We start from the raw sequence: 20,630 nt of genomic DNA on the forward strand, positions 1-20,630 counted from the left end.
TTACCAGTCTCTTTATTCTGAAGTCACTTTTCCCTCCGATTCCAACTTAAAATTATTTTTCTCTGGTCTCCCCCCCCCGTCTCTTCCTGATGAATTTAACTCACTAGAGAAAGATATTATTCTCCAGGAAGTGATTCATGCTATCCACTCTTTGAAGAAATCAAAAGCACCAGGCCCTGATGGACTACCTGTGGAGTTTTATTCTACTTTTCATTCTATTTTTGCCCCTAAACTTTTACAACTTTTTAACTCCTTTATTGCCGATGCCAAAGTCTTTTATGGATGCATTGATTGTTATAATCCCCAAACCTGATAAAGACCATTCTTTATGTAAAAACTATTGCCCTATAGCAAAAGAAATAAGGGCATATCTAAAACCTTTGAATGCAAAGGTGAGGTTGTCACCAGAGTCCTGACTTTTCCCTATCTGGGGGTCTTTTTTGATCAAAGGGGCACTTGGGGACCCCAGGCAGATGGAAGCCCTATTAAAAATGTATAATTGTAAATCTGTCGCACTGGCATTATATGGTTCACCCCTATGGGGTTATGTAGACCTTGAACCGATACAGAAGGCGGAAAACAGATTTTTACGCTCCCTTTTGTCTGTCCCACAGTCCACTCCAACTTTTTCCATACATATGGAGGTGGGCCTAGATTTCGTCACTGATAGACTGAACATGGCACCCTTGATCTTTTGGCTAAAGACATGGCTCAATGAAGAACTGTCCCTTAATCATAAGATTATGACTGATGTCATGTCTTTGGGCCATTCCAAAAGGGTGCCATGGTTGGCCTACCTGATGAAGTCTTTTTCAGATCTGGGACGCCCGGAACTTTTCACATCCCCTCTGGATATCAAGAAACAGGATGTAGATACAATCAAGAAGCAGTTCATGAGTAGGGCAAGAGCGGGGCGTGAGGAAAGGGAACTGCAGAAACCCGCAGCGAGGAAACACTATCTGCTTGTAAATTCCATTGCACTAGCACCTTACCTTGGTTTTGTTACAAAGCCATTTCATAGGTTTCTCCTGACTAAATTTAGGTTTAATTTGTTACATTTTTATTTGGGTAATCTTAAAACTTGGGATTACCAGATTTAGCCCCTCCTTGTTGTTGTGATAATTTTTCTGTTCAAGATACCATGCATTTCGTTATGTTCTGCGGTTTCTTTTTAGAGCCTAGGAAAAAATATCAGTTGCCTGTTTTAAAGGAGGCTGGCTTCACGCAGGTGAGACCAGCTCTGCTCTATCTTCAATCACTGAACGACATCCGTATTACATTTTGCATGACAAATTTCTTGGTGGCGGCAGTTAGAACTAAAAAAAATGCAACACAGTAATGGGCCCCCCTAAATGAGTTTTATTATTTTTAAACCTTGTATAAAATGAATTAATTCGCCCTTTTCACATATAGCCTGGAACTGTACCCCATTGTATGCACTGATCTGTATGATATTGTAAATATCTTTATTTGTATATTAATGTTTTTATCTCTTTGTATGATTTTTAACTAAATCGAATAAAGATTCTTGACTGACTGATGTAAAAACTATCGCCCTATATCATTATTTAATTATGATTGTAAGATTTTCGCTAAAGTTCTTGCTACCCGTCTTATTATCGTCCCTCTCTTGATCAAAACTGATCAAGTTGGATTTGTGAAGGGTCGTTTAGCCTCAGATAACGCTAGAATGTTCACTAATATTATTTCCCTTGGCAAACAAAATTAAGGATCCCCTTGCTGCCCTTTCTTTAGATGCGGAAAAAGCATTTCACCGTATAAACTGGCAATTCATGTTTCACACTCTCCAATGGTTTGGTTTTGGACCATCTTTCATTTCTCTCATTAAACTTTTATATTCTTGTCCTCGTGCCAGTATTTTTGTTAATAATCATTTCTCCAGATTTTTCTCTCTAGCTAGAGGCACTAGACAGGGTTGTCCTCTCTCCCCGTTATTGTTTATCTTGTGCCTTGAGCCATTTTTGGAGCGTATTCGAACTAACTCTCTGATCAATGGCTTCAAATTTGCCTCGGTTGAAACTAAGTTATCTGCCTATGCAGACGATATTTTGGTCTATATGTCTAACCCTGTTGACTCTCTCCCACATTTTATGAATGAAGTCCAGCTTTACTCCTCCATATCAGGTTATAAACTTAATTTATCTAAAACAGAGGTTCTACCCTTAAATTCTAATTGTTATCAATTCATGTTTAATAATACTAATTTTACTTGGTGTCCCTCCAAAATTAAATATCTTGGCATTTGGTTCGCACCTACCCTGAAAGACAATTTTAAATATACCTTTGATGTTCTTGTGAAGAAACTCCAATCACTCCTTGTTTTATGGTCCCCCCTCTTTCTTTCATGGTGGGGTAGACTAGACACAATTAAAATGATGATTGTCCCTCATGTATTGTACACAGTGTCTATGCTTCCTATTAACAACATTTTTGTGGAATAACAAACATCCACGCATTGCCCTAACAAAACTCATCTGTCCGAAGAATGAAGGTGGAGTCCGCTTTCCTAACTTTAAAACATATCACTCAGCCTTTTTAATTAAACAATCCTTTTCATTAGCTTATGATTTTTTGGATACCCCTGTTCCTAAATGGTTCATTTTTGAATGGTCAATGTTAAAAGACTTTTCCTTTCAACATATTACATTCATGTCAAATTGTACCTTTCTATCCAAAACTCCCGTTTTGAAATATTCTCAGAATTTACTCTACAATACATTTTCCAAAGATTTGACTCCTCTCCAATGTTTTTTATTATCCAGTATATGGTATTACAAATTCATTAAGTACAAAGGCAAATCTTTTTATTACAAATAATGGAAGGAAAAGGATATTACTTTTGTTTACCAGTTTCTACATAATTTTTCTATTATCCCCTTTCATGAATTGCAACTAAAGTACCAATTGCCCGATTCATTTTTGGTGAAGCCTCCTCCGCCCTCCGTTTTCCTGACTATCGCTGACCGCGGAATTGCTGCCAGTGACCAGCAGAGAGCAGCAGAGGACTACGGCAAATTAGAACGCCAGATACCAGTCGCCATTCCTCCCGTGGCGCACAGCAGGGCAGCGAGCAGCGAGCAGAAGGGGGCAAGCCTCATTGAGCCCCACTGAAGCCTCCTGGAGTCCCTCAAGGGGCCCCTCGGCAGTCCTAGCGGTATTCCCGCCTCCCTCTCTGCCCCCAGCCTGACTGCCATCTCGCGCCCGGAAGGCAAAAGCTCTACAGGCTCCCGGCTGTTTGCTCCTGGCCCCCGCGAGCCGAATTAGACCTTCTCAAGCCGCTGCGAGCTGAATCAGACCTCACCAGTGGTCACTAGAGGTCAGCATCGGGCAGAAACAACGAGCCGCAGTGGGGCACGGAGGACGGCGAGTGGCGAACAGAGCGGACCAGAGCTGTGGGACAGAACAAAGCCCGGTACTGCAGTCCCGGTGAGTTGCCTCCAAGACCGGTTGCCAATTGCGGCCCCTCCCCCCCCTGCCACTGCTCCTGCATCCTATGCATCCTATGCATCCTATGCTGCCAGATCCTCAGCAGCGTCACTAACTTCAACACCACCGGAGCCTTACCTCACCTCTCACCCCTGCCTCATGCCCGTTTGAGTTCTGAGTCTGCTTGAGTCTGTCTGCCAGGACGCAGGGAGGCTGAGGCTGCTAAAGTTCCCATTGCGGTCTCAATTGCGGCGAGGGGTGCAGGGGAGAGGGCATAGCCCCGAGGCAACCAAGGCCCCTACTTACTTACTGAACTGAGTCCTGGAAGACTATAGAAGCACTAGAACCGGAGGTGGACCCGGGACTACAGCGAGCGGTTAGGAGCTCAGAACACAGAACACAGCGCCTCAACCTCGCTGACAGAAGCCGCACATTCCATGGACCACGCCATCTGAGAGGAGCGGGCAGGCGGCGATCTTTAGGGCGACAACTAGCATTGGCTAGATCACAGTACGGATACATCGATACATCGTTCTCAGTGCTGCTCTTTCCTTCCGTCAGGAGCAGCCACTCCAAGGAGGTGAGGCGAGACTACAAAGACGTGACGTGAGCGCGGCTGCTGATAGAGGCGGCCGCCAAGTAAGAGCCGGGGGGTTTGACCTAGGCAGGCCCGACTAGGTCCGACTTTGTCAGCAGGTCTCCCTCGAGTGCTCCGCTCACAGTCTGCTCCGCCCACATCCTTATTCTCAGTTCTTCTCTGAGCCTGCTTCTACGTCTCCCCACAGCCCTCTTACAGATTGCTCCAGATTGCTCCAGCGCTCCCATCTTTTCCCTCGTCATCAAAACCGCACCCCGAAACCTCCCAATTATTCTGTCTTCAACCATCGGCAGAGGAGGAAACGCATTAGCAAGGGGCAGCAAATAAGGAGGGGGGCACTTTACCCTCCACCTCTCCTTGGCGGTCCAGGGCGGTTCACAGCCCGCTAACACCATCATGAGGTCAGGGAATGTTAGGGAGCCCCCCGAGCAAAAACCAAAACACACAGCAAAAACGAATGATACAATTGGAAATGGGAAAGGACACAAGAAAACGAAAACAAATGCAAATCCTGCCACTAACACAGAGGGGAACTTTTTGCCATCAGAGCAAGCATCAGGGCTTTACCAAAGCTCAACAGAGCAGGGCTCGACAGCGGTCTTATCATCAGAGTCTGCAGTAAAGGTGCCACAATCTATTAAAAAGCCCTACCAGCCTAAAATATACACAAAATTTGAATTTCTAAAGGACGCAGGCTCAGCCATCTTCTTGAGCAACAGCCATCTGCAGGGCTTGCAAACACCATTACTTCCAGCTGCTGCGAGCCCAGTACGCCCATCATCATCCGCGCCTGAAGTCACAAGTCCATCTGCCCTGGGAAATCATTCGCAAGACCTTACGCAAACTAGTTTTGCGAAGCACATGAATGCAAACACTCCTCTGGAGAGCTCAAGCGTAAGCATAAGCATAAGCATAAGCAAAGAGACACCCAATTTTGCTGATGAGTTCAACCGGAACCAGAATTCTTTACCCTCTCATTCAGACAGCAAGACCCCATACAACAGGGAAATTAAGCTATCAACCCATCAAACGAGCTCAATGCCAATATGAATGCGTATGAGAAACCAACCTCAGCACAAAAGCCAACAAACAGAACAGACATCTGCTCAACTGATAGGGCTTCTAGGAGAGGCCCACAGACAAGCCTACAGACACAAGAGCAGCTCTACACAAAGGAAGCACCACTCAGCCCGGCGCTGGCTTTACAATCCTTGGGCCAACCCCACAGTACCCCTATTAAGTCTCATTCAATGGCTGAACGCGCAACACCTCCCATAGACCAGGGAATCCACGAGGCAGCAAGTCCACATGACCTCTGCCGCAAAGCAGAAGGTAAAGCTACAATGTCCTATCTCAACACACAAGAATGGGAAGACATGTTAGCAACCTACACACCAGACCACAAAGATCCCCACGCCCTTGATCCATCTTTGGCAGTCAAAAATACAAACTTGCACTCCAACACCTCCAAGGAGAACGGGCGGGGGAAAGAACAAAACAACGGAACATGGACTCACTGCTAAATACCATTCAGCCAGCAGTAGATGCATTACAGTATCAATCTGAAAAAATGGAGCTCCAACTCACTCTTCTTAATACACTGGCTGTTTTTACAGCTGGCATCGATGACAAGCTAGGAAACTTAAACAACTTAATAGTAAGAGCACAAACAAACATCTACCCAAGTTGTAACTGCAGTCAGGCACTGGACAAAGTTGCCACACTGCCGACCATGTTAACTGACCTAATAGGAGACCGTAGGAACTTACATAGAGGAAACGCAACTGCAGAAAAGGCCCCCACTATACATGCCGATGGAGCGCAAAGGAAGGAGGAGTTACCTGGAAACAAAGGAGAGGCAATTGTCGATCACATTCCCGTACACGAAGAAACAAGCCAGACGGGACAGGATCTTCCAAAGAAACCCAACGCCAAGCAACGGCGTCAACAAAAAAGGAAAGGGCGGAAGCAAAAAATTGATACTGAAACATCGACTTCCAAATACTTCCCAATTTTCTTTGGCTCGAAGGATAAATCTCATCCCAACATCACTAATGCCCACTCCACAGACGGTGAAGATCGCTCATCCCCCAGCTCAATACAGCAGCAGCACAATACAATTTGCAACCTGCCGAATCAAGAAGAGCAAGGACTCCAAGGACTACCAGCAAGTGACCAATCAGAACAAACAGTCACATACAGAGACATGGCAGTAAAGACTAAACAACTCACACAGCCAAACTGTGACAAGAACACAACAAAGAGGGCCTTCGATGGACACTTGGGAGCTCAAACACCACATAATATGGATCGTCCGCTTCAAAGGGAAAAGGAACCAATTGAGGCAATTACCACTCAAGATACGCCACTAACATCAGTAATTAACTGCCCACTCATGTTAAACTCCGAGGTTTCGCACAGGAATAGAGAGACCGGCCAAACGTTAAGCCAAACTCATGCAGACCACCTTAAAGACACACTAGCTAAGACTACCTATCTGGATCCAAGGCAACTGGAACATCCACAAACAAAGTGGTCTTTTGAAACACACATATCACCAAAGCAAACGCTCCCTCTCAAGGCAACAACACACACAGCCAACCGGCATGGCGAAGACACAACCCCGGCAACTTACGAAGCTCCCTCAGCTCAGGGCTCGTCAGCTCTAGCACTTTACACAACAAATAAACATCAGGAGGAAAGAAGCATCAACCAAGCAATGGAGATGCTTGTCTTCGTTCCGGAGTATACGTCGCAAGGGCAGCACGATACGCTAAATCGCGGTAACATTCTCAAATTAATGGAACACATTCCCAGTCTGGAGGGAATAAGTTCGAACAACTTAATCACTGTTGAATTCCTGCCTGCCATAAACCCAAATAACCCGGAAGCAACCAAAACCACTCGGTCCTCCAGCATCGTTGCAGATTTAATTGCAGCAGAAGCGGAGCAATTTAAGTCCTGGGGTATCAAGCTAGTTCCCGTACCAAAACCAGCTTATCCCGCACCACTACAGAGGAGGTCAAGCCCAGAACCAGCGGCAATACAGGTAAACACTCTTAGTGTCCTCAGAGGTGCCTTGGGTAGCTCGCCCACAAAAAGAAAGAACATATCGTATCAATGCTCGGAAGATAGATCGAGGGCATCAGAAGTTCACCCACCAAGAGGGCGAAGGCCAATGCCGAAAGACAATCAGACACACACCCTCCCTACGACTAACCTTTTGAGAGGAAGCCAGCCAAACAACAATACATGTAGACCGTGGGAACAGACAGAAGCTACACTGAGGGGAGCCCCTCATCAAAACCAAGCATTGACAAGAGAAATACTGTCTCGAACAATCTTCTTACGCCCGAGGAGGCCTGATGCCACCAACAGACAACAGACGATACAAAGGGCAGTGCGCCACTTATAGGCATCTGCTCGTGGAACATAAACGGCCTCTCGTCAAAAATGGATGACATGGATTTCCAAAAGTATATTTCTCGATTTGACATAGTTATGTTGCAAGAAACGTGGTTAACATCTCCACAACACATCATGGGCTTCACTTGCTTTTCATCGGCAGCAACTAGAGTCAACAGATTTGGTCACCAGTCAGGAGGCTTGGCTACATACATATCTAGCACAACAATCTCATCGGCAGCTCTCATGAAATCTTCCACATCGACAACTTTATCAGTAAAGATAAAATTACAGCTTGGCAACAAACAAGAAGAGATCTGCCTGGTTAACGCGTATGTTCACCCCAAACATAGAGTCAATGACTCTAACTCAATTTCAAACCAACTAGCGGAGTATGTCTCTCAAATGGAAAAACCACTCCTCCTCTTGACTGGGGATTTCAATCAAAACTTGCTTGGTTCATCATCAGAAGAAGAGGCTCTGGCTTTAAACAAAATTTACACCATACCTTCACAAAGCTCTCCGCTATGCTGGAAAAGGCATTTAAACAATGCTCTACTCAAAGACCTAGAACATCATAATCTTCGGGCACTAAACGGAAGATTCTCCACCGACTCTCCGCCTGTAGAAACATTCTACTCACAAACAGCGAGCTCCATCCTGGATTATACATTTGCCAGTTTGGCCCTATTTCCCCACATCCTGGGATTCAGAATGGGGGACAAGGGCGAAAGTGATCACCGCCCCCAGGAATGCCATTTAACGGCAAAAATGCCCACTGCATTTAAGCCAAACAAAATGATAGGGGCTATTTATTCCATCAATCAAAAAAGACTTAAATGCACGCCAACCAATCTAACATCTCTGGCAGAAACCGCCCTTACATTACACAACACGCTACAATCCAAAGCGGTTGGGCACATTCAATACTGGGAGCTATACACTGAGTCTCTGCTACGAGATCTGGCAACCAAGCCCATCCAAAAAAGTAATCTTCCTAATAAGGGCACCATATCCAACTTAAAAAGAGGTCAGAGAGCACAACTAAGGTCACATAAAAAACAAATTAACTCGACTCTACGGAAGGTAAGATCATCAGCAGAGAATTCAAACCTTCGGATAGAGCTGAGGAAACAAAGAGCTGAACTCAAACGCACAAAATGGAACATAAAACAAGAGGCTGAAAACGAAACATGGGCAAAACTGCTATCTGACACCAAAAGCAGTAATAGTGCACGCTTTTGGCAATGGGTGAATAGGATTCTGCGTCCAGAATATAAAGAACCAGGCTCGCACATCATGGAACAGACATGGATTAACCACCTTTCCAGCCATTTCAACAATCACCTGGAACAGCCAGGAGCTCAAGAATCCAACAAAAAAGAGCCCCACTGCATAACACCCCCGTCGGAGTGTCAGATTAAGAAGGAGCAAGGCCTACCGGAAAGTATCATGGTCGCATCAGCCTCTCAGCAAATATCATTAATATCAAAACAAATTTGCAAGGGCAGGAAAGAAGGCGCTCCAGGTCCCAATGGCATACCGCCAGCTTTATTCAAGGAAAAGAGCACAGAATGGGCCACTAATATGCAACCGCTATTCTGGGAAGTCAGACTTCTAAATAAAATCCCAAAATCCTGGAGAGGGTCGACAATCGTTCCCATATATAAAAAAGGCGATAAAACGGATCCAAACAACTACCGTCTAGTAGCCCTTCTTGATAACGAGGCAAAATACTTTGCGGGTACAATCCTGGAGGAGATTGTCTCATGGGCGGACTCTAATGAGATTATACCTTTAAACCAGACCGGCTTCCGGAAAAACACTGGAACAACTACAAAAATTGTGGCCATCTCACTAATGATCGACGCAGCTAAAACACGGAAATTACCGCTGCACATGTGCTACATTGATTTCAGTGCGGCATTCGATAACATTGATAGAGATAGACTCTGGTGGAAACTGGCACAATGGGGAATACCGCATTCCACGCTAAGCATGCTGAAGCTTCTCCATTCTGACACCTGGGTGCAGGTGAAGCTAGGAGGCGGTACACATCCGCACGACCAAAGGCCTTAAGCAAGGGTGTGTGCTCGCACCAATATTGTTTAATTTGTATATGGCGGATCTACCAGGCATATTAAACACTTGCAATTCCCATTCCCCGAGGCTGGGAGGGAAATCCCTGAGCAACCTTCTGTACGCAGACGATGTCGTGCTACTGAGCCATACCTACATCGGCCTCAAGCAACTATTAATTCAAATGCATAGTTATGCCATGGAAAACAAACTAAAAATAAACTTGAGCAAAACTCGCACTATGTCAATAAACATACACAAAAAACCGCAGAAGATATGGACTCTGGGCGGCCAACAAATTGAGCCAGCCTCGGACTATAAATATCTGGGAGTCATCTTCGACCAAGACAGTTCATTCTCACAGCAAAAGCTGGAAGCAAAAAGGAGAGCATCTTGTATTGCCGCCACATTAAAAAGCATAGCTAACCAACTAATAGGACCTATTTTGACTCATTATCTGAAAATCATCCAGGCTAAGCTACTACCATCCATCTGCTACGGCAGTAATAATAATAATCCACATTTGTAAAGCGCACAATCACCCGTAAGAGTCTCTAGGTGCTGGGGGCCGTCGGGAAGAATAAGCGAGCTATTGCCCAGAGTCACATGGTGCTGGGCTAACCTGCCGCCGGAGCCGGGGATCGAACCCTGATCCCCAGATTCCAGCGTCAGTCGCCCTGGCCGCGGCGCCACACCTCTCCCTCTCCCACGTAGAGCAGTGAGGCTCTACGTGGGAGAGATGCCAAGAATCTGGATTTAATCCAGACAAAAGCCTACCGAACAATGTTTTCGCTCCCGTCCTATACATCGCCCGCCCAACTCAGGCTGGAATTTGGACTACAAAAACAAGCTCTTGCAAGACAGGGCGCTTACATCATTTGCTGCCATGAACTTCGTTCTGCTACCACTAACACTTTAAATGAGCTGTTATGGCAAGACATTCAAAGCAGGGACGCATCTCAGGCAAGATCTTACCTGAAGACAGCCTTGGGGGCCACCAAACTAACGGCGATCTGGGATATGCAACTCGGACACAAAGCATTCAAAAAACTGGTTTGGAAAACTGTCAAAACTCTTTCACTGCTAGAGGATAAAGAGTCATTTGCTAAAAGAAACCATGCATGGATGACCATAAACACCTATAAATCCCTGACACCTCAACCATACTTCAGCCAGGGTTATCCCAAGACAATAAAACTGAAGTTTCTGAAATACAGACTAGGGGTCTTGCCTACTAGAGAGCATTTTCCACCATGGCTCAGGAACAATGGCCACGATGCCTGCACCTTCTGCAACACAGAGAAGGGCGACATACTTCATATGACTTGCCTCTGCCAAGAGTTCAGGCCAGCACACCAGCTGTTCTTAAAGGACCAGCTTAAACAGTTAGGAACTCGCACTAGAAGGCAAGCAGTACTGGCTTGTCTTAACCCTGCAAACACAAAACTAAACTGCAGGTATGTAAAGTTCCTAGCGCTAATTGAGCAGAAACTGCCAAAAAACATTACACAGTAAAACATATAGACGCCAATTTGAACTTATTGACACCTGTTCTTACCCAAAAGGAATGCATCTGGAACTTTGTATTGGGCTTTTACTGTTTGCTTTTTTAATGACGTTTTAAAGATACAACTTCTTTTATGATATTTAATCTGTTTTGTAAAATGTTTGCACTGGTTTTAATTAACTATGCATAATAATAATAATAATAAAAAATGACCTGATTCATTTTTAAATGAATACAATATTATTGTTACAGCCATACAATCTCACCTGAAAAATTACTCACTCCCACATGATTTACCATCTTTAACCTCTTCTACTCCTTTATATCTTTTATTTTCAACCCACAGACCTAAAGCCGCTTTTATATATAAGCTATTATTATCTAATGCTACTGATAGTCCTAAGTCAACTGTTGAACTTGCTTGGGAAACCGATTTATTAGTTTCTTTCCCTGTCACTATGTGGGAAAAATTGTGGTCCAAGTTGTTTACAGTTTATATTTCTGCACGCATAACTCAATCTCTGTATTTCATTTATCATAGAGTGGTTATCACTCCTGTTAGCATTTGTAAGTTTTCTCCAACCTCTTCCCCACTTTGTTGGTCCTGTTCTATTGAAATGGATACGTTAATACATCAAATATATGAATGTTCTCATGTTTTATTGTTCTGGAATTCAGTTTGGAACGTTTGCATTTTAATATTCAAATTTAAAGCTCCTTTGTCAATATTACATGTTTTTCTAGGATCTTTATCACCAGAGTTAGATATTGTATCCTCTGTTTCAAAATTGTTTGACCTCTTTATTGCTTTAGCTTTTAAGGTAATTTTATCATCCTGGTAAGATACATCCAAATTATCGCTACTTGGTGGAATTTTATTTGTGATGAGCATAGGATTGCTACTGTTTCCTCTTCCTCTACTTCTCAAAAAATCAAATCTGATTTCCTTTGGCTTCCCTTTACTACTTATCTTTCTTCTAACCCTCCTATACATTAACTCATTCCTGTTTCCTTTCTCTTCTTAATACTTTTCTCCATCATCATCACCCTTTTTCTCCTTTCCTTTTCTTCCTTTTCCTCTTGTCCTCTGCCTTTTATCTCTTTTCATAGTAAAATAATCCCATGTTATATGCCTGATTGTTTATTTTCTTATGTACAATGTATACAATTACGGCCTTTCTTTTACTTCTGAAAACTCAATACAAATTTCTTTAGAAAAAAAAAATAATAATTCACTCGACGTTTAATTCCATCAGAGTAAATATCCAACTTTTTTCTCAGAAGTTTGTGAAATAGTATAGGAAATCCATCTTCTCTCTGTGATTTCCTTGAATTATTCAAATTTAATTTTTTAATGTTAGAAAGCCAAGTTGCTGTTTTCAGCAGATGGAACCTGCTAAACCACTTCTAAATACACAGACCTGTTAACAAGGCAGTTGTTCTTTACAATGAAATTAGCACATTTTGACTTTTTAATAAGCCAGTTCAAATGTTTGTGTAAATGGCATTTAGGTTGCTTAAAAGTCAGTTCCTAAAAGTAGGCAAACTTGGGGCTCCATTGAACAGTTTCTCCACTCATATATGGAGCACAACTTGAAACACTGGCGTAGAAACAGCTGTGTAGCAATACAGGCCTGGACTCTGCATCAAGAGAAATTGCAAAGCCGTTTTGGCACATTCAGTGACAGCTTCACCCCTTTTTAACTCAGCTGTAAATGTATGTTTAAAAAGTATACACAGTGGCGTAGTGTTAAACTGGTGAAATGGTGGTTCAGCTTGCAACAGAAAAAGTAGCATGATATTATATAAGTCATGATTGTGCAGGTTTTTTGATAATTTGTGTCAGAAAATAGAATTATATTTAGTGCATACTTTAAGTTTCCACTGAAAATAAAAAACCTTGTATACGTGATTATTGGAATATTGATTACATTCAGTTGAAAAAAAATACAGTTTTGAGGATTGTCATACTTCCGTGTAAAGGTTTGACCAGTCTGAACTTTTACCTTCATGTATTCTTCATAACTGGCTCTCCTGAGGGATGGGGCATCCAGTAACCATGATAAAGTGCTGGCCTTGACATACGTGTAGTAATGTTTGACGTATGCATCACCCATGGTTTTGAACGGCATCATTGGAAAAATTTATTTTATGGTAGTCTTGGCATAAGGAGGCATTCCCTTCATATTGGGGCACCCTTGGCAAAATATTGTCCTTTTCACAATGGAGGTACTTATTGACACACAAAGGGGGGGTATTCGCCCATTGCCATTTTGAAACAAATTGGGTCATCTTTTGTGGAGAAGGGGGACGGTAGCCTTCATTTGTACCATGAAAGTACTTGAATATTTAAAGAGTGCATTTCAGGGCCTATGGTTTTTTGTAAGTTTATGTGAAATACATTCTTTAAAATGCACCATTTTAACTATTTGTTTTCTAAATTTTCTCTGAGGGGGAAGAACCTTTCTGGTCCCTCATAGAAGATGTCAATCTCACTCCATTCAGTCGCTTTTGGGAATTTACTCCTCACCACTTTCAAAGATCACCAGCTGCGACTGACGTTGAGATTAATTCTATAGACCTCTGCCATGCAAGTCCTTCATTCACCCTGTTGATTTACATAAACATTACAGTGGCTTAGATTATCCATGAAATCCTGATAATGCATTTTCAAGTTAGGTGTTTCATGTATTTTTTCACCCGTGCCACTGTCAGACTTCACTGGATTGATTTCAGAAATGTTTTTTTTCTCCTAATGGTGAATGAAGCATTACACTGTATCGTTATAATGATCAGGATAAATGTAAGCAACCACTTTACTTACTGCTAGAAGTACAGGTGAAATAAAGTACCAGCAAACTCTCCACCACACCCAGAAGATCCAGTGCTTTTTTCCAAGCATCATCTCTATGTCTTGTATAAACGTGTTTGCTCCTATCAACAAAAGCAGAGTAAAAAGCAGTCAAACACATTTGTCTAGTTTTCTCACAGATCATTTTTAATGTTTATACATTTTAATTTCTGACTATTTCAATGCTGATTTCTTAACTGATTAGATGGAAAAATGCAATGTTGAAAAAAAAAAGCTTGCACAAATGATTCAGCAATTATCTGGTAGAGCCTCCTTCTGGTCACCTATTTTGGCAACATCAAAAGATGAGATTGAATGGACGCTCCAATAGATATACCATTGACCCAAAAAGAGGCTTATGCTTTCTACACATTGCAATAGAATGTATCTTCTGTGGTGCGGTATTTTGAATAATTAAGATTGCAATTAATTACGTTGTCTCAGTATTTGCAGTAAACATCACAGTTACGTTGTAGCTCGCTGTAGATTATTAATGTTGCTTAACTTTTGCTAGAAAGACAATGCTTCCACTTCGTATTATTAAGTTGGTCTAAACTGGCTACGTTGGCCAGATGCAGAAATGCCACTCTAGCATCAAGAACAAGCTACAGTATATCGCTTTGGGCTATTCTGGAATGAACACTGATTAAAGAACTGCCAATCAGTGACTCAGTGACACAACGCTGCTTGGCAAACCATCTTCTCACAATCAGTTTTCTCTTTCACTCAGGAAATTAACACCATCTAGGGGTAGAATCTAGGGTTTGGCGTAACTAACGTAATTTCAGTGTAGCATAAACACGAGGAATCAACAAAAAATTCTGTGAGATTACGCATAATACGCAGGAGAAGTAATCCTGCATTTTAGAGCTATTTCTTAACACAAAATGGCCCCCTTGCATCCAAAATGGACGCAAGAATGCAATTTGCACTGATAAATAGTGCTAAATGCAACAGAACATGTATAGCAGCTGAGCTTGGGGTAGGATTTTCACTCAATTTACCCACTGCAATTTTGTGCTACTTTGTTATCGCAAAATGACCATCTAGCATCCAAAATAGGAGTGAGAAGGCATTTTACGTTAAGAAATAGCACTAAATGTGCTGTTGGGATACTGGGGCATATTATCTAAGAATTGCGATAAATACGTTTAGCGCTCAAAATCCTATCGCCGTCTATCGCCGATTTGCATCGGCCTGTTAGCGGCGTATTATCAATGCTCAGCTAACAGGCGATTTCCAAACCGGCAATAGACGGTGATAGTGAAAATTAGCGCGTGAAAGCAAGCGATGTTTTCACGCGCTAATGATTACCTTGTGAATATGGGGGGTAGATTCAGCATTGCAATCCACCCCCCATTCAAAGTAAGACACAAAAATAGCAGGCATTGGGAGACCTGCGATAGACGAGTTTATCGCAGGTTTTTGTCTCCCAACGCCAGTCACGGGCCGCCTTGATAAAAATGCTTTCCCACCTCAAACTACATTTTACTTGTAGTTGGACATGGGAACGCCCACTTTGCATGTCATTAGCGATGTTCATCGCTGACATGCAAAGTGGGGCGGTATGAGGCTTGAGGCAGGCGTTAGCATGCCCTTGACGACGCTTTCTCGGCACAATTCGCCGAAAAAATCGGCGATACTTCACCTTGATAATATGGCCCAGAATTTCCCCTATTTTACTTCCTGCATCTAGCGCTATTTTCTTACCGTAAAATGTATGGATGCATTTTGCATTAAGAAATAGCACTAAATGCAGCAGAACACAAATAGCAAGCTACTGTTCGTGGTCGCTAAATGTGCTCTAGCGGTAGGGTTGTTTTCACCCAAATTACTCTTTACTACGCCAGCAGATATCATTGCTTTATTATAGGTAATTCTGCATCAAAGGTATCATGGAATTGCTAAAATTGATCCGATTTACTCCAGCATAATTAAAATTACGTCCAGGTCAAGTAGAATCTTTGCTTCAATTGATGCGTGTTGAAAGTGATGTCTCCTCACTGTCTGTTCGGCTTAAATAAGAGGTTTCTGGATCTCAGGTGTAGGAAGGCGCTATAACAACACTTGCATCCTCTGGAAGTTTCACGGGTTACTGTTGCAAGTATTGGGGCAATTATACCTACTCATCTTGCATGCAAAGATGTACATTTTGCCTCCCAGGTATTTGGTGAGCAATTTAAGTCTAACTTCTTTGTTGTACCTCTTTTTTTAAATTAGTAATATAATTAAACACATTGTTTCAGGTACTAATACTTTGGACAGTGAATCCAGGTTGAGAAAAACCTCATCAGGCGATTTAAGTGCGTGTATATTGATTTGAACAGCAGCACGTGTTAAATTGTATTCTGAAGCTCTGACCCTCAATTTCAAATTGTGATTTGTACATAATTATTGATCTGCTCTTAAATAGGTTTTGCCAAGGACTGTTTTTAGTAATGCACCTATTATTTTTAGAACATCCTTTTACCAGACATATAGCCTTTTGTGCTCATTCCAAGAGGCTGGGAATACTTATGTGCTAATTCTGCGAGTGGAATTGAAAATACTGTGCCAGTATGTAATTCCAGGAAGCCGAAATACTGTAATATTTCGAGATGGACTCTGGTGGCACTATCAAAGATAAGGAATTACGATAGGAATCGGATCTGCTACAACAGATTCATATGGTAAGTCCTATTTGTATCAATTTCCTTTCTCAAAATATCAGCAAGTTTTAGCTGGTGAACTATCCAGGGTTAGAGGGATTTGGGACCATGGTATTTCTTCATCTACTGCAATTTCCAATTCAGTGAGGGAATATCTTGGGCCTAGGGTGCAAGGTGTTTCCATCTGTTATTGCCTGAAGGAGGGTGGAATGGCCTCACGAACCCAGCATGTGGAAAATAAAGCCCCAATTGTCAAATCCCATACCAGGCAATAGAGTTCTCCACCTGCTGCATTTATTTACCGCACTCTAATGAAAATAAGCTACCAGTATTTTCTTTGGGTGTGGAGTCCTATCCTGAGCCTATCACCAAGTTCTTTGCAAACAGTTTCCTAAGGTAGTCCCCTAGGTAACCCTATGGGCAGGATCCTGTGTAAGTAAAGGATAGTATATGTGCCCTTATTGTGTGGCATGTCCTGTTAGTGACAAACACTCTATTTTGTTTCTCACTACTGTGAGGCCTACCCCTCTCATTGACTAGCATTGGGAATTCCCTTATCTATGTGTAGGTGGTAATTCCTGGTTTGAAAGGAGTTGCACTGCCATCTTTGGTATGTTTAGATGGTAGTGATAAATCATGCTTACTGGTGTAGGTGGGTTTTTATTACAATTTTAGAAATAGCACTTTTAGAAAGTGAACATTTCTCTGTGCTGATGACTCTATGTGCTTTGCAGCCTGACTCCAATCCACAACTGCTACACTTTATCAATGCTTTCTAGACAGCCACTACACGGGGAGGGCAGGGTGTGACAGGAGAGGCATCTGCATACCAATAATCTTCCTGGGCTGGGAGACAAGGAGGCGGGGTGCATTTAAATTTGCATAGGGTCAGACGCGCGAGCACGTCAGCCAAGATGGCCGCCGCTATCGGAGCTCAGTGACAGAAACGGCCCTTTTTTTATATTAAACGACGAATTTGTGTCATAATCTCGGCGCGAATGACAGCGCTTACCTGCTTCTGCTACTTCTTACCTCGGAGGTGATTTTCGAGCATTTTCTACAGGCGGAAGTCTCCTTTTTGGCTCCATGGTTCCTGCTCCCAGCCTCCCCTTCAGGTACAGCCAGCTTTGAGTGCTTTAGGGGCGGAGTATTCTTCAGGAAAAGGCCTGGCTTGGGCCTAGCCACACCCATAGTCCAATTTAGCTGCGGCACCACTAGTTTTGAAGAGATTTTTGTTGGTTTTATCTATAATTACCTCATTTCTCTTGTATTTTGGTGCTATTTTTCGCATTTTGGATATTATTCACACTTAGTTGTGAATTTAATCACCTCAAAATGGTAACGAAAAATCTAGCTACTAATAAACGAAAGCAGCAAGTTTCTCCTCCCCCAAATAAATCTAAAGTGGTGGAGTCATCTGAGCCTTCACTTGCATTAATTTTGGAGCAACTTCAAGCATTGCGTCTGAATACTGACACTATTGCCTCAGAAGTTAAACACATTCGCAAAGAGATGGCTTCTATATCGATGAAAGTGTCTGATATTCCTATCAAAATTCAGGATAACAAAAATAAACTTGACGCTTTCACGCCTTCAGTGGCTAAAATATCTCCTATGCATGCTCAGCTGTTAGACATGGAAAATCGCAATAGGCAATACAACCTTCGTATTTTTAATTTGCCTGAAGAAGTTGAAGGGTCTGACTGTCGCTTATATTTGGAATCTTTACTTCCTGGTCTTCTGAATACCAAGTTTCCAGAAAAATTTGAGGTGGATAAAGCCCATAGAGTCCCCTCACATCGAAATCCTCGACTTACCACACCCAGGAAAATGATATTCAAAGTTCTACGTCATCATCATCTGGTGTTAATCAAGAAGGCTGCGAGAGAAATTCCTTCACTTTTAGTGAATGGTCAAAACATTTTCATTCATCAGGTCTTTGCTAAAGAAACGGTTGCTATACGTAAAGAATTCTCTGCTTATCGCCCACAGCTGTGAAGCCTTGGATTTAAATATGGTCTTTTTGATCCTTCGACGATGTGCATCTGGAAAGACAATTTTTCCAAATCTTTTCAACGTCCTGAAGATTTAAGGCAATTTCTTGAACAACAAGCCTCATCATCCATGGATACTCATGACCCTAATACTTGACTCTTTCTTATTTGACTTTCCTTGACACTTACATGCATAATCTTTTGTTCATGGGCTCCAACGGTTTTTGGCCATGCTTGCGGAACGGGTGTGCGTTTCCATGTTTCTATTTATGTTTCTTGTTTGTTCCTTTTTCTTTCCTTTCATTTTCTCCTATTCCTCTCTCACATATAGAGTTACTATCTTTATCTCTAATCTAGTCATGTTTTTCTTCATCTCTTCTTGTTTCTATCCTTTTTCTTCCTTGCTTCTTATTTCTAATGGCTAATCTTCACAATATTAAAATTACTTCTCTTAACGTGAAAGGTTTGCGACACAGGTTAAGCGCACAACAATTTTAGATTATCTAGGTAGGTGCAAATCTGATATGTGTTTTGTTCAAGAAACGCATGTTGATGATAAGATTTTACAGTATATGAGTAAAAAATGGGTAGACACTATTATATCTTCTCCTGCTCAGGGAAAGAAAAATGGGGTTGCAATTTTCTTTGCTAAATGATTGCACTGTCAGATTTTAAGTAAAATTTCGGACTCTGAAGGCAGATATATTATAGCTAAAATTAAAATTCATGATTCTACTTTATTTTTGCTCATTATTTATGGTCCCACGGCAGATGATCCAACGTTTTGGTCCACTATCACTACTGAAGTTTTAAAATTGGGTAACGTCCCATTGATTGTTGGGGGCCATTTTAATGTTATTGCAGACCCATTGTTGGATAGGTTATCTGCCACTAGATTTCGTCCTCCCAAAGTGTTCCATGCATTTAAGGCCTTTCTTCATACCACAAAATTAGCAGATATTTGGCGCTTACACTTCCCCACTGAAAAATGTTTTACCTTCTTTTCCAATCCTCATGCTTCCCACTCCAGGATTGATGATTTTTTTATTTCACCATCTCTTATTCAATCTGTAACTACCCCAGTCATTGGTACTATTGATATATCGGACCATGCTTTAATTTCTTTTGTTTTAAATGTTTCTTCCACTTTCCCTAAAAAAAACAGGTGGCGTATGAATACTGGTATTGTCCTCACTGAAAAACACAAACCCAAATTGTTGCAGGTTATTCGAGATTACTTTTTGTTTAATCCAGAAGATTCTACTTCAGTTGTTAATAGATGGGATGCTTTTAAAGCTTATATTAGAGGTACTACAATTTCTATTGTGGCTCATGAGAATAAATTATTCAATTCTGAAATTACACATTTAGAAAAGCAAATTGCAAAATTTGAGCGATTATTCATTACATCCAATGATCCCGAATACGAGGTCAAATTACAAAAGCTTCGATACGAATTCAATGCTCTCCTTAGTGAAAGAGCTGGGGTTCAGCTTTCTAACTCTATTGCTCAATTCCGTTTTAACTGTAATAGGTCTGGGAAACTCCTTGCAAACTACTTGCGTATTAAAAGGAATAAAACACAAATTACTTCTATTCATGGTCCTCAGGGCAAGATAGCATTATCCCATAATGATATTGTTGAACAATTTTTACAGTTCTATTCCACTCTATATAATAAACCTGATTTTTGTGATAATTCATTAATTGACGCATTTTTAAATTCCTGTGCTTTACCTCAAATTTCCCCTTCAGACAGACTTGGATTAGATTCGCCCATCACTAATGATGAAATCCTAACGGCTATCAAGGCGCTTCCCAAAAACAAATCTCCAGGACCTGATGGTATCCCTGCTGAATTTTATAAAGAATTTCAAGTCCACCTTTTGCCTTATTTATTTCAACTTTTTTCCTTTTTTAGTTCTTCTGGAACCATTTCAGGATCTTTTGCGGAAGCTTTAATTGTTGTCCTTCCTAAGCCTGAAAAAGATCCTACTTTAGTCTCTAATTATAGACCTATTTCCTTAATAAATCAGGATTGTAAATTATATGCTAAAATCCTTGCCACTAGATTAGCCCCTGTGCTTCATTCTATTATTCA

At 41.8% G+C, this 20,630-nt stretch overlaps 1 protein-coding gene across 1 annotated transcript in view; it reads right to left on the bottom strand.

The window, feature by feature from the left end:
* Positions 1-20,630, bottom strand: part of LOC144829412 (sodium- and chloride-dependent neutral and basic amino acid transporter B(0+)-like) — a 361,697-nt gene that overhangs the window by 55,682 nt on the left and 285,385 nt on the right. The window contains exon 12 of the mRNA XM_078688535.1: positions 13,861-13,970. Coding sequence (XP_078544661.1) covers positions 13,861-13,970 — 110 coding nt within the window. The remainder of the gene's footprint in view (positions 1-13,860; positions 13,971-20,630) is intronic.

Source organism: Lissotriton helveticus, chromosome 4_1 (genome assembly GCF_964261635.1).
Source record: "Lissotriton helveticus chromosome 4_1, aLisHel1.1, whole genome shotgun sequence".
NCBI lineage: Eukaryota > Metazoa > Chordata > Amphibia > Caudata > Salamandridae > Lissotriton > Lissotriton helveticus.